The sequence below is a fragment of the Mercenaria mercenaria genome, chromosome 8 (assembly GCF_021730395.1).
Source record: "Mercenaria mercenaria strain notata chromosome 8, MADL_Memer_1, whole genome shotgun sequence".
NCBI lineage: Eukaryota > Metazoa > Mollusca > Bivalvia > Venerida > Veneridae > Mercenaria > Mercenaria mercenaria.
In genome coordinates, this window is record NC_069368.1 from 25,637,396 (window position 1) to 25,652,271 (window position 14,876).

The 14,876-nt window shown below is 35.6% G+C and overlaps 1 protein-coding gene across 4 annotated transcripts in view; it reads left to right on the plus strand.

The window, feature by feature from the left end:
• The window catches only part of LOC123522826 (clumping factor A-like), a 62,002-nt gene that overhangs the window by 43,210 nt on the left and 3,916 nt on the right, over nucleotides 1-14,876 (plus strand). Inside the window, exons 1-2 of one of the 4 annotated variants that reach the window (XM_045300287.2) lie at nucleotides 3,361-4,916; nucleotides 5,334-6,520. The exons of 1 other annotated variant lie outside the window; for it this stretch is intronic. In XM_045300287.2, coding sequence (XP_045156222.2) covers nucleotides 4,555-4,916; nucleotides 5,334-6,520 — 1,549 coding nt within the window. In that variant the 5' untranslated portion in view covers nucleotides 3,361-4,554. Of the gene's footprint in view, nucleotides 1-3,360; nucleotides 4,917-5,333; nucleotides 13,500-14,876 lie in introns of those variants that run through there. 2 more of the 4 variants (XM_045300288.2, XM_045300286.2) reach the window with 2 other exon arrangements.

The following is a 14,876-nucleotide window of genomic DNA, read 5'->3' on the forward strand; positions in this document are numbered from 1 at the left end:
GTTTATCATCAGTACCAGTAGAAGCACATACTAAATTTTATCCTCATTTCTTTTGTTTTTCACTTAATAAATGAGTAATGTTCTAAATATTATATTCGCATATGCTTGTTTGTTCATTTTTAGCCTGCTGAATTCTTTTTTCGCCATTAGTTTAATAGATATAACATACCGCCAGCATCTTCAGGGCGAATTTTCACCTTTTCACGTAGGTTATTAATAAAACCGGCCCAGCCCAAAGTACGGAAATAGCCGATTCCGATTGTACGGAAACCACCGGAAACTTACGGACGGAAGGCTAATATAATTACGAATAGTGATACCGTCATCTTAATCAAGGCAATTATGTGTATTTTATTTCATTATTACAAAAGTAGAAGCAAAGTATTTAATATTGATGATACGTATGTTTGATGAAGTATTGCACTTGACATAAGCAAAGACCTAAAATAACAAGATATTTGAATCACACTCAATCAAAGAAGTAATACGTTCGGCAGTCGATATGTCATTTTGTGTACCGGACAGACACGAGATAGCAGTTTGCAGGATACTTTCAACAGAACTTGACAGGCTAGTTAAATGTACGTCGTTATTTCACACCTAACGATGTGACACTAGGTTGTGTAGTAAGGCGAAGGGGTCTATACCGTGCACTGGAAGTATTTATAAAATTTGGTTGCCCGACCAAGATAGCGTTTTAGGATATTAAGTATTAATTTAATGAAAATATCTTGTCTTAGGGACCATATGAATATAAACACTCTTATATTAAGGTTGTCAAAGATTTGCATTGATAAGTACACATTTTGCGAAAATTAACTAGAAATGTAAGTTTATGAAATTATTTTTATACTCCTTTTGCCTATCTCGGTTGCGCAACCAAGATAGATCGAAAATAGATGAACTACGAAGCTATGCGCTGTTTTCATACTTGCCATTTGTTTCAGGTTGTTGGAAGTATCCAAATTTGAATATAAAACTAAATAAACTAATAAATTATATCAAAATCTAAAAACATAGTCCACTTTTTACATTTTTTTCATATTAATGGGAGGCAATTACAAAATTTCATAAAAAATATCAAAGTAAACATTTCCAGAAGAGGTACAACTCTATGTAATAGGTCTTTGTTCCTGAAATACAAGAAAACTAAAAAAAAATCATAAAATGTTGCTCAGATGATAAATCATATGATTTAGCTTTAAACAAAACCGGGTGATTTTGTATGGAGATGATACCCGGAGTTACAGTAAGTTGTAGAAATGAATGAACTGGAGTATAAAATATGAAAGATCGGTCGCAAAGTTTCGAACCCGGACCCCCCCCCCTTGAAACATGAAACATGTCCGCTCAGTCTGTTTAAAACAAAACAATAAAAAACGGTAAATATCTATAATTATGTTCCGTAGTTATCGCCGCTTTTCGAATGTTACTGCTGCTGATTTTGTTGAAGTATGCCCATAAATACAGCGTTATGTAACCTCAAGACTATAGATACCTATCAAAAAGTAATGATTTTTATACAGCAAAGTCGCGACAATTTCTAAGTGCTTACTAGTAAAGCCTCCTTAATTCTGTCTTCATTATTTGGTAAGTAATAACTTTTTTAGTGTTAAATAAATCATTTCATTATTTTTTCGGTATAATAAAATAAATAATGTATTCCTGAGAGAGTGATCCATCAAAATAACTCTATCCGTGACTAATATTTTTCAATGCGACAATTGTAAGTTACTTTAGAGAAAGAATTTAGTATTTAAAATGTAAATGTGTAATAAAATGTTGACGAAAATGGGCTTAAAATCCTAAAAAGCCACAACAGGAAATAATTCTTCCCGGCTAATTCTGACTTTTAAGTTGGTCGGGACTTTGATATGCACAATCAAAATTTTCCTAGCACCACAGCATAAAAATGAACCTGATAGTCATTTTATAACTTTATTTCATTCAAAAACATTTCAGGAACATTTTCAGAAAATAAAAGATACATACTAAGTGGCGAACGATCAGTAAAATGTTTAATAAGAAGTACTATATTATGTTTTTCATTACGCCGCTTTGTGTGTAACTTGTGTTCAGGGATACACGCGTAACAATAAAGATCGAAAGAAATCGAAAATGGCTAACAAAATAAGAATATATTTTAAATGAAATTTATGCTGTTGTAAACTTTTTTTGTGGTGATTAACTTATTTTTCCCTTAGATACAAGCATTTGCATGTAAATATTGAGTGTGCAATAGCTGCGCGTGAAAATAGGGTAGGAGAAAATTAAGACAATACCGCGAAAACGAAGAAGGAGATCCCAGTTTATTTTTCGCTCATATTACAATTCAAATTTTTTTTTATCATAATTATATTTGTGAAAAAAGAACACACTACTTAGTCATTCCATTTGAAAACATATAGGTTTCAATGGGCCTGTTATACTAAATGAAACATAATTACTTTTTGGATATAATGGAAACCCAAAAAATAAATTAATCTCCGTAAAACAGAAACGTCACAACTATATATATTTAGGGTTGAGCTAAAATGAGATTTCTCGACGCGATTTGCGTAAGGAGTTTCAATACAATGTAATATCGGGTGAAGATCAACTTTTACTATTATTTAAACAAGTTATGAAGGATGCAACTTGTTTTTGGAAAATCCCGCTCATTACATTTTCTTTACCGTAAAGTTGAAAAAAAAATTGTAAGGTTAAAACTTTTCTGAGATGCTTTATTGATTTGGCCACACATGGGCAGTTTAACAAACCAATTATAGTTGAAGAATTACACTCAGATCTTTCGTAAAAAAATGCAAACTATCGTACAATTACTCGGTATATACGAAAGAAGAGCAACAGTTTTATTTGCATAATTACAATAGGTTTGGTTCTACCAATGAAAAACTCACAAACGTAAGGTCTCAGAATGCGACAGCATTAAAGCTGCTCAAGATAGATCCAAGTACAGTTCATTTCCGGTGTGGTCACGTAACCACAGTAAAGTAAGCAGTGTTAGAGTAAATCGTCTGCAGTACATTGTGATATTGATAAATTTACACACAAAAAATCTTAATGAAGAAATTTGTGAGATTTGAAGAAACAACATCCGTTCAAAGTTTTATTTTGCTTTTTCTAGACTTATTTGTAAATTATGATTAGCGGGCTCAAACGATTCTTCAGTTGTTATGTATCAAAAATGCTGAGCACTAGCAAACTGACTTTTTTTTTACTAAATTCTAAATATGTAAGTTGATATCGACACGATATCATTCGTAATTATATTAGCCTTCCGTCCGTAAGTTTCCGGTGGTTTCCGTACAATCAGAATCGGCTATTTCCGTGGTTTGGGTCGGGCCGGGCCGGGCCGGGCCGGGGTTTATTAATAACTGTGACTAAATACAGAGTTGGTGCGCCCGTGATATATTACAGACTCCGGTATATACCGGATTAACTAAATTTGAACAAAAATACCTTAAATGTATATATTTTGTAACCATGGTGATTCTAACCCTAACCTTTAGTCAATATATTATGCACATTATACACTAAATGCATGCGGACATGCAAAAAAATGAGTATTTTTGCCGTGCGTTCCATTTGATAATAGCGAGCGTAGCTCGCGAGCAATTGCGCGAAGCGCAATTGCGAGCGCGTAGCTCGCCTTACGGCAACGTGTAGGCGAATATAACAAAGGTGTGCCGAATGGGGCAAAGTGATGTAGCTGAAAAATTTTCCTCTCGTCTGGGCGCCGCCATTTTGGGTGCCGCCATTTTGTTCTACTTCCGTCAAAGTCGGGAAAATTGTTTTTGTTTTTTTTTAATTTTATATTTGAGTTACAATCGCTATGTTCATTAGGTGTCTTTATTTTTAAAAAAGTTATGTTATGGAAATAATTTCAATTTTGCTTTTATTTACAAAGTGTGTGTCCCTAGAGGACAGGTGCTCACAGGAAATGCTTTGTTGGCAGTGAATACAGAACTTCATTTGATTGCTTCAAAAATAATGCAAGAAAGATTTCCAGTTGGTAGAAAAAATATGATTTTCTTTTAAAATATCAAGCATTGGCCAGAAAATGGGATAAAATGTCATAAATAAGTATAAAGCCATAAGAACGCCACAAACAGGTAATGACGTCACCGTGACACCGGCTTTCCATAAATTTTGCAACGTATGTTATTCGCTGTTACAGGTATAATGACACTAAATTTTTGTTTCTTTTCAAGTGAATAGGTTCTCGGAATTGTTTTAAGCAGTGAATAGTTTCTTTGCCGTTTAAGCTACGCTCGCTCAGAGGCTTTGCCTTTTTCATATTAATTCCGCGCATGCGCCGAACGGCTGCACCAACTCTGCAATGAGAAACATTCTTCACCGTATGCCGTGTCGATAGCTCACGAGACGACTAAGTCACGTGATGACGCACATCAACAACAATATGTTTCGCTAATAGGAGGATAACTTTATATTTTTGTATAGGCTAAACGAAATAATATTTTTTTCTTGTTTCTCGAAAAAGATAATATATGTACAAAATACCGCGAGCATAGGTTCCACCACTACAACAAAATGGCGGCTGGGGGGAGTATAGATAAAGACATATTATCTGATGAAACTTTTGATCTACTATGTGGAGTATGTAAACATAAAGGGAAAAATCGAGAAGCAGAGGAATACTGTGTAGAATGCCAAGATTATTACTGTTTGACCTGTGTCAAAGTTCATGAGGACATCCCTTCACTAATCGGGCACAAGATTCTTGGCAAAGGGAATTTTCCATCAGGATCAGTCAAGACACCACCAGGATCTAATAAGACTCTAACAGGGGCACCAATAGAGAGATGTGACCGGCATAGTCGTAACTGCATAGACATGTACTGTCAAAACGATGATGCTGTGGGCTGTGGCACTTGTATGACAGTAGATCACGGGTGAGATTGCTTAATTTAATTAGTTTAAAAACACAGCATGTTGATGTGTCAAGGCTTGTCAATTTCTTAAAGATATATATTTAAGGTATTCCGTATATCTTTCTACAGGAGTGTACCCCAATGATCAATAGTGGTGCAAAATGCTTTATAAAATCGGAAGGTTCATGAATCTATCAAAAACTCGCTCGCCGAGGTAAATTTAATGCCCGGATGTTTTACATTTCTACACTGTTTTCAGTTCATTTTCTTTCCTTCTAGACCGACAGGTGTTTTTTTCCTACGTGTTAGGCTTGGCTCTGAGTTACATATTTTACAATGGGTCCTTTGAGTTTGTAATTTACACAATCATACATGTACATGAAAGAAAATCTGTTAAACAACATACTGAAATTTTCCAGTTTATTTCTACTTTTTTAGGTTATGCCAAGACATTTTCTACATACCAGACTTTCTGAAAAACAATACCAGTACCACTACTACAAGTGATATCCAGCAGAAACTAAAATCAGTTACAAAGACCCTGACAGAGCAACATGAAAAGTTTCAAAGTGAAAAACAAAGATTACTAAAATCAAGAGCCGAAACACTGGTCAGTGTGAAGAAGTTTAGAAAGGAAATAAATGACAGGCTAGATGAACTAGAGAAAAACACTGTTGATGATATAGAAGATAAGTACAAAGCCCTGATACATGAGATGGAAGAAGGAATGAAACAACTGGAGAAAAACAAAGCTAATGTTTCCTCAACTCTTGGCAAGTTGGTTCCAGCAAGCAAAAATGCAATACAAAACTTTGTAACTGTAAAGAAAGCAGAAACCGCTGCAAGTAAAGCTGCTAAATCAGTACAAGAAACCAAATTACAAACATCCTTTAAAGATGTTGACTTCACTGCTGATGACAAAATACCTTCCTTTTTAGCAGAAATAAACGTCTTAGGCAAGATAACAGAGAGAATGTCAGTGGATGCTGAATGCAAGAGCACTGTTGCTGTTAGTAAGGAAGAGGCTTTACTTCAGGCCAAAGGATACAAGGAATACTCTGTTAAAGTTCAATCAGATGAGAATAAATGTGATATTGTCAGTGCCTGTACTCTAGAGGATGGAAAAATAATACTGTCCGATTACAATAACAAGAAGCTGAAGCGTTTAGACAGTTCCACATACTCTGTTATAGACTACTGTGATCTTCCTCAAATACCATGGCAAATCTGCTCCACCAATAAGCAAGAAGTTGCTGTATGTTTGCCAAATCAGAAGGAAGTTCACTTCATTTCAATAGGAAACAGAATGACAGCCACAAACAAGATAACAACAGATTTTGGATGTTTTGGCTTAGCCTACAACAATGGTAATCTGTATATTTCAGATAGTAGTAAATCAGTGTATTTATACAGTGTATCAGGAAGAAAGCTGAAGCAGTTCATTAAAGATGAATCAGGACAGGAACTGTTCTCTAACATCTACAGTCTATCTGTCAGTAAGGATGGGTCAAAGATTTTTGTCACCGACTGGGATAATGGACTGATTATACTGGAGAATAGTGGAGAAGTTGTTGGAAAATTTCATGGATCAGAGTTAGCTGGTGCCTGGAGTAGTTATCTTACAGGTAGAGGAAGTCTGCTTGTGTGTGGAAGAAATTCTAACAATGTGCTCCAGTTTAGACTGGATGGTAAACTGATAGGTGAGGTTGTGAAATCTGATGATGAATCAGTGTGGCAAAAGGGCATTTGTTGTGATCAGCAAATGTCAAAGATTATTATTGGAAGGTCTGACGACAGAATTAAAGTATATGACTTGATATAATATAAAGTAAAATAGCTGAACTGCATTCTGTGGAAAAGACAAAATTTTACTATGACTGACGTAGAAATATGCCAAATATGACTAGTACAACTTTTTGAGAAGAAATAGTGTGCAGGTTGTTATTCTGTGTGAGCATTGTTAAGTGTCTGTGTATAAATATGCCTATGTCAAATCAGTGTATATTTATAACATTGAACAATCCCATTAAATTCATAAACTGACTCTATCAAACTGAGTCAGCTAAATATTTATTTGGCTGTTTAATATGCTTCCAAAAGGACTCTCGCACAAATTTTGTAGGTTTTGCATAACATATTTGAATTTGACTGATGATTTTTCAGTCATTAACAAGAGCTGTCAATATTGGTGATAAATGTCCCCAAAGTTGGCCCAAGAATGCCACAGTTGTATTCGCAAAAAATCACATATCATTTTGTGACCTTGACCTAAGAGGCCTCGGTGATAAGTGTGACACATCTTCTCAATATGGTTAACATTTGTGTCAAATTATTTTCAAGTCCCTTGATAAATGGCAGAGTTAAGAACCAGACAAGAAAGACCTTTGACTTCTTAGTGTGACCTTGACCTTGGAGCTAGGGGTCTGGGTCTTTCACAGACACCTCATCTCATTATAGGAAACATATATGCCAAGTAATTTCAAAATCCCTTCATCAATGGCAGAGTTATGGACCGGACAAGAAACAGACCATGTTAACCTTGGACCTCTAAGCGTGACCTTGACCTTGGAGCTAGAGGTCTGGGTCTTGCTTATGATACGTCATCTCATTATGGTGAACATTTATACCAAGTAATTTTAAAATCCCTTAATGAATGGTAGAGTTGTGGACTGGACACAAAACATATCCTGTTAACCGTTGACTTGTAAGTGTGACCTTGACCTTGGAGCTAGGGGTCTGGGTCTTGCGCATGATAGGTCGTTTCATTATGGTAAACACTTATGCCAAGTTCTTTCAAAATCCCTTCATGGATGGCAGTTATGGACCGTTCACGAAACAGACCATGTTAACCTTTGACCTCTAAGGGTGACCTTGACCTTGGAGCTAGGGGTCTGGGTCTTGCCCATAACACTTAATCTCATTGTGGTGAACATTTATGCCAATTTATTTCAAAATCCCTTTATGGGTGGAAGAGTTACAGCCCAGACAAGAATTTACCAGACGCACGGGGGCATAAAAACAAAACCAAATCACACAGTTTCACATAAACTTATTATCCCCCGACGAAAGTCGGAGGGATATAGTTTTGGCGTTGTTCGTCCATCCGTCTTTCCGTCCGTCCTTCCCTCTTTCCGTCCGTCCGGAGCCATATCTAGGAAATGGTTGGGAATATTTATTTAAAACTTCATATACGTGTTCACCACTATGAGTTCTTGCGGCCCGTCAAGTTTTATTCAGATTGCCCAAGTAACACCAGAGTTATGGCCCTTAGAAGTTTCTAGTGTTAACTATATAGGGTACTATAAATATGGCAATTTCTGCATCATAACTTTTGATATATTTGACCTAGAACTATGAAACTTAAACAGAATTTAGATCACCATAATGTGGTTGTGTACACACAATTTCATTCGGATTTATTTGTAAATTAAGAGTTATTGCCCTTTAATTGTATAAAAATCCACATATTTGTACATAACAAACTTACCATTTTGTAGAATTTCATTAAATTTCTTTCATTCTTTTCCATGAACATTTATTGTAAACATGTGAAGTTGTGTACCCACACCTGGTCACCCCCTTACCTTGATCACACACCTATCCCCTGACACCCCCCCCCCCCCCCCCCCCAAAAAAAAAAATCATTCCTTATTTTAGATTATTTTCAAACAAACTTCATATACATGTTCACCAGTATGAGGTTACGGGGCCCATCAAGTTTTCAGACAGATTGCCCAAGTAACACCAGAGTTATGGCCCTTAGAAGTTTCTAGTGTTAACTATATAGGGTACTATAGATCTATAGATATAGCAATTTCTGCATCATAACTTTTGATATATTTGACCTAGAACTATGAAACTTTAACAGAATTTAGAGCACTATAATGTGGTTGTGCACAGACAATTTTGTACGGATTTCTTTTGTAACTTCAGAGTTATTGCCCTTTAATTGTCTAAAAATCCACATATTTGTACATAACAAACTTACCATTTGGCAGAATTTCATTAAATTTCTTTCATTCTTTTCTGTGAACATTTATTATAAACATGTGAAGTTGCGTACCCACACCTGGTCACCCACTTGCCTTGGTCACACCCCCTCCCCCTCCCAACCCCCCTCTCCCCCCAAAAACAAAAAAAATAATTTTTTTTTTCATTTCTTATTTTAGATTTTTTTTCAAACCTTCCAAGTTGTACCATTCCCCCACCTCACTTCTCCACCCAGTCATGCCCACCACTGATCATGCATCCTCTGCCCCCCCCCCCCCCCCCCCCCCCACAACTTCACCCTTTTACCCTTTTTTTTTTTCATTTTTAATTTTCAATCAATATTTATAATCAATATGTGAAATTTTGTTTCCTCTCCCGTTCCCCTGCACCCCCAACCCTAAAAAATAAATATATACATATATCTATATATATACATATATATATTTCCATTCCTTTTTTTTTTTAAATGTTCAAACCTTCAGCATGTTAAGTTGTGACTGCACAAACCTTGCCCTCAGCCATGTTCAAGATATCTTACCTGTGTTCTCTTGAGGACATCTGTTCTTTTAAGTTCAAATGTACATGTTTAACAGCAACACCTGGTGCCAAACCACTCAAAGACAATATTTCGTTCCAGTTAAACTTCAAGCTCACATTTCAATTAACTGCATTTAATTTTAAAATCTAAGCTTATTACAGTAACTTACTGTAAGCATATCCCATTCGAAATAAATTCTTTAGTCAGGATCAGAGTATCATACATTTATTATGTACTCTTTAATTAAACATCTGTTTTCTGTTAAATTGATTTTGACTAATGAAATTATTTGCTTCATATTAACATCCTTAACTTTTTGCTGGATATATCTTTTTGCCATTCCTCACCACAAATCCTTTTGGCTGGGGATACCAATTCATCGAATTTGCTTGTTTGATTTCTTTTTAGCAGCTTTCATTTAACATTAGCCATTTCAGAAAATATCAGACAAAAAAACAAATGAATGAAGAACAAAGTTCCCTCCTGGAAAGTGACTGTAATTATCTAAACTACAGCACAACCTGTCAATAGTATATGTACAATATTGTATAATATATATGGTATGTTATAACACACGTTTGGATTAAAATTTTGCATATAATAAACCTGTAATTGTTGATTGCCTATAACATCTATAAAATTAATACAAAATTAGATGTGTGTCCATAGAACATGGGTGTCCCCCACTCCTGCCACTGTTACAAGGTTTAATGACTCAGGTTAAACAATTTTTAAGATGTTTGCAACACAAACTTTTAAGAACCTTATGTGTATTTTTCACTTAGTTGGCCATTTTAGGTCAAGTACATTTTAACATACATGTTTCGCAAACTTTTTTTTTTTTGAGTAAGTCTGGACAAGAAGTCTGGTCATGTGTAGTGAAGTAATGACTGTAGGTAAAATATTTTCGGAGCTACGCGTGACAAAACATTAAAATTTTTTCCTAGGTCAGGGGCCATAACTCCTACAATACTGAATGAATCGGGACGCGAAACACCAGGTGCACAACTGCACATGCTGACCGACATTCCTGTAAACTTTGGTGATTCTAGGTCAAATACTTTTGGAGCTATGTGCGACACAACATTAAAATGACCAATTTTTAACTAAGTCAGGGGCCATAACTCCTACACGACTGAATGAATCCGTATGTGAAACCCCAGGTGCACAACTACAAATGCAGACCAACATTCCTGTAAAGTTTTGTGACTCTACGTCAAATACTTTTGGAGCTAGACATAACATTCTCGGACAGATGGACGGACGTACAATTTATATGCCCCCACCGTTCATGGGGTGAGGGGGTGGGGGGGGCACAAAAACAAGGCTACCACCTGAAAGGGTCTTGCAAAGAAGCTTTGAATCCTGAAATAGGTGCAAAATGAGTTTTAAAACCATCTTCCAAAGTTTCAAAGCTGTATTTTTAACAATTTTTTAAAATATTGTCATGTTTGTGAATTTTCAAAGGCATCTAAAAAATGCTAATTTCTTCAAGGTCAAGGTCACTTGTGGGCCAGGACTAACCATTGGGGTGTAAAATAAGTTTTTGAACCATGCTACAGATTCAAAACAATATACGTAACAGTTTTTGAGAATTTTTTATTTTGTGATTTTTGAAGGTGTCAAAAAAATCTAAAACTCTATTTTTTTTTTGGGGGGGGGGGGGGGGGGGGGGGGAGTCAGGACTTACCATGAGGATGTAAAGGGAGTTTCTGAACCATCCTACAAGGTTCTAAAGCAATACATATAACAATTTTTGAGAATTTGTCTTTGGCTGTACTTTTCTGAACCGTCCGCCCGTTTTTAGCTCACCTGTCACATAGTGACAAGGTGAGTTTTTGTGATCACCCTTTGTCCGTCGTCCGTCCGTCCGTGCGTCAACAATTTCTTGTCTGCACGATAGTGGTTTCATTTATGATTTTATTTTAACCAAACTTGCACACAACTTGTATCACCATAAGATCACGGTTCCTTTCTTGAACTGGCCAGATTCCATTATGGGTTCCAGAGTTATGTCCCCTGAAAGGGCCAAAATTAGCTATTTTGACCTTGTCTGCACAATAGCAGCTTTATTTACGATTTGATTTTTACCGAACTGGCACACAACTTGTATCACCATAAGATCTTGGTTCCTTTCTTCAACTGGCCAGATTCCATTATGGGTTCCAGAGTTATGGCCCCTGAAGGGGTCAAAATTAGCTATTTTGACCTTGTCTGCACAATAGCAGCTTCATTTATGATTTTATTTTAACCAAACTTGCACACAACTTGTATCACCATAAGATCTTGGTTCCTTTCTTGAACTGGCGAGATTCCTTTATGGGTTCCAGAGTTATGGCCCCTGAAAGGGCCAAAATTGGCTATTTTGACCTTGTCTGCACAATAGCAGCTTCATTTATGATTTGATTTTAACCAAACTTGCACACAACTTGTATCACCACAAGATCTTGATTCCTTTCTTGAACTGGCCAGATTCCATCATGGGTTCCAGAGTTATGGCCCCTTAAAGGTCCAAAATTGGCTATTTTGGCTTTTGCAGCCATATCGAGACTTCATTTATGGTTTTATTTGATACAAACTTCCAAAATATCTTCAACAAAAATAAATCTTGGATTCCATGACAAATCGGATCCAATCGTATTTTATATCTGATTACCTCCCCTGATTGTATTCAACATGGATTTATATCAGTAAGTACTTATAGGACTTTATTTGAAATTTCATTATTGTTATTAGTTGGACTGAGACAATAAGGGTAGATAACTATGGACTGATTTTATGTCAAATTACCTCCCTTTATTTCAAATTAAAATGGGTATATCTCCGTAACTAATGAAGATACTGATCTGAAATTGCATTTATGTCAACAGATTTATTTGGCAGATCCTTCTTTTGTTCGCTTACAATATTATTTTTTCTTAATTACTTCCCTTTTACGTTACTATAAATAGCTTATTTTTAGTAACTTTTTTATTATTGGCCGTAGGGAAAAACCGAGACCACTTTTCTGTGGTGCAACATGGCTGGTACCTCCAATTTTTAGGTGTTTTTTGACATATCTATACCTTGTAAGAATTTTTTTATGCCCCCGAAGGGAGGCATATAGTTTTTGAACAGTCCGTCGGTCTGTCAGTCTGTCCGCAATTTTCGTGTCCGGTCCATATCTTTGTAATCCATGGATGAATTTTCAAATAACTTGGCATGAATGTGTACCACAGTAAGACGACCTGTCATGTGCAAGACCCAGGTCCGTAGCTCAAAGGTCAAGGTCACACTTAGACGTTAAAGGTCATTTTTCATGATAGTGCATTCGTGTCCGGTCCATATCTTTGAAATAATCATTCATGCATGGATTTTAAAATTATTATTTGGCATGAATGTGTACCACAGTAAGACGACGTGTCACGCGCAAGACCCAGGTCCGTAGGTCAAAGGTCCTAAACTCTTAACATCGGCCATAACTATTCATTCAAAGTGCCATCGGGGGCATGTGTCATCCTATGGAGAGAGCTCTTGTTTCTTTTTGGTTAAATTTCTTCCCTTTGTTGTTTCTGTTCTTTGGACTTAGATATTTTTTCTGAGGACCTTCTTGTCCTCAAGTGCAATGATAACAGGTGAGCGATATAGGGTCATCATGGCCCTCTTGTTAATGTTTCCTGCTGGATCAATTTCACAATTGTTCTGGTTGAAACATATTACTACTATTAATTATATTTACTAAAGGATTCTATACTTTTCTCCTATGACTTAATTTTCATTAACCTTACAAGACGGTGCCCTAGTGTATATATGTATATTTTTATTTCTATATCAGTCTATATAGACTTTGACGTCATCTACGAGTCTACTTTAGTAACGTCATCAAGTTATGATTTTGCTTCGGTTGGCCGAATGGGAGATACACTGAAATTAATAATGTTTTAGTAAATAAATTCTGTAAATCTTTTGCCTACTTTTAAGCATTATTTTTACCTTATTCTGGTTCATTCTACACCCTTGAATTATTTCTACTTTTTTACTCGAAATTGTTTTTTTTGTTTTCAGGTTATTGTCAAGAAAATGTTGTTCAACCAGAATTGTTGTTTTATTTTAACAAAGGGTTAATTCCCATTGATTTCCAATTCCGCTTGATGCATAATGGCTCTTCCTTTTAAAACTAAATGAGCAGAATAATAAATAGAAATACTGAGACAAAGAAAACTACTAATTGTGTGATAACTAATGTGTCCAGTAGATACTTATCATCCGTATCTACTAGCTATTGTGGCGGCCGGTGGTCATTTACCTTTACATTTAAATAATTCTAAAAGAACTATTAAAAACACTGCACTTTACAACAATAATTTAAAAGTACTCTTCCATGGTAGAAAGGGGCAAACAGAAAAGGCGCAGCAGCCTATTCTTAGGAAATACAACTTAAAAACATCTGCTACTGATCACATTAGGTTTCACTCCGAGTCTCTAAGTGCCATGATTCTAATAGGTGCATGTGCTGTCCTCATCTTAATACTAACTCGACAATATGTTCTTCTGTTAATAACAGAAATTTCAGTATAAATATTCATTCAAACATTTCATGAAATTCCTCTGCTGTTATCTATGTTCTTACATGAAATGCCCATAATTGTGGTATACAGTATGTTGGGCAAACGAAAAGACCTGTTAAAACCAGATTTCGGGAACGCTGTTACAAAAATTCGTAACAATAATAAATTTCGAAACTTCTTATACAGTCATTTTTGTAAAACTGGACATTTGGTTAAAGTTGTTTCTGTTCAAGCTGTTGAACAATTAAAGTATGATGTCAACATGACTTCTGGCTTCAAGGCAAAACTCAGACCTGTCTCTGAACTTAAATGGATTAAATTTCTACAAATACTCTTTCCATTAGGTTTAAATAACATTTATCAAAAGGGAAATATTTTGAAAGATTCCGGAATTGATATATTCTCTATCTATTCCCCAAGAAGACGCAATACTCGTTCTCATGGTGTCCGATGAAATGGGAATATCAAACGTAAACTTCTCAAAAGAATGAGTGTTGCTGATTGCCATATGATACTAAAACACTGGTAGACATGCTATGCTATCGTGTTTAACCTCATTACCTGTTTCTTCATTGAGGCAAATTGATCAAGAAGCTGATAATATTTATATGCGCACACATCCATTTTACGACACTGCTTCATTGATACAAACTTATACACAACATTTTCTTAGACCTCATATTGGTTCTGAATCCAATCATAAACGAAACTTTCTAAAATTATCTTTCATCGAATAAAGGAATCATGTTTATTGATTTACCTAGTAAATTGAGAGACCAATCTGTAGTTAACTCTATTCCTAAATATTTCAAGAATTCAGAAACACCTATTATCTGTTACAAATATAATAAACCAGTTATAAACGTTATATTTAATTACAATCAAATTGTCCTGGATTTAGATATA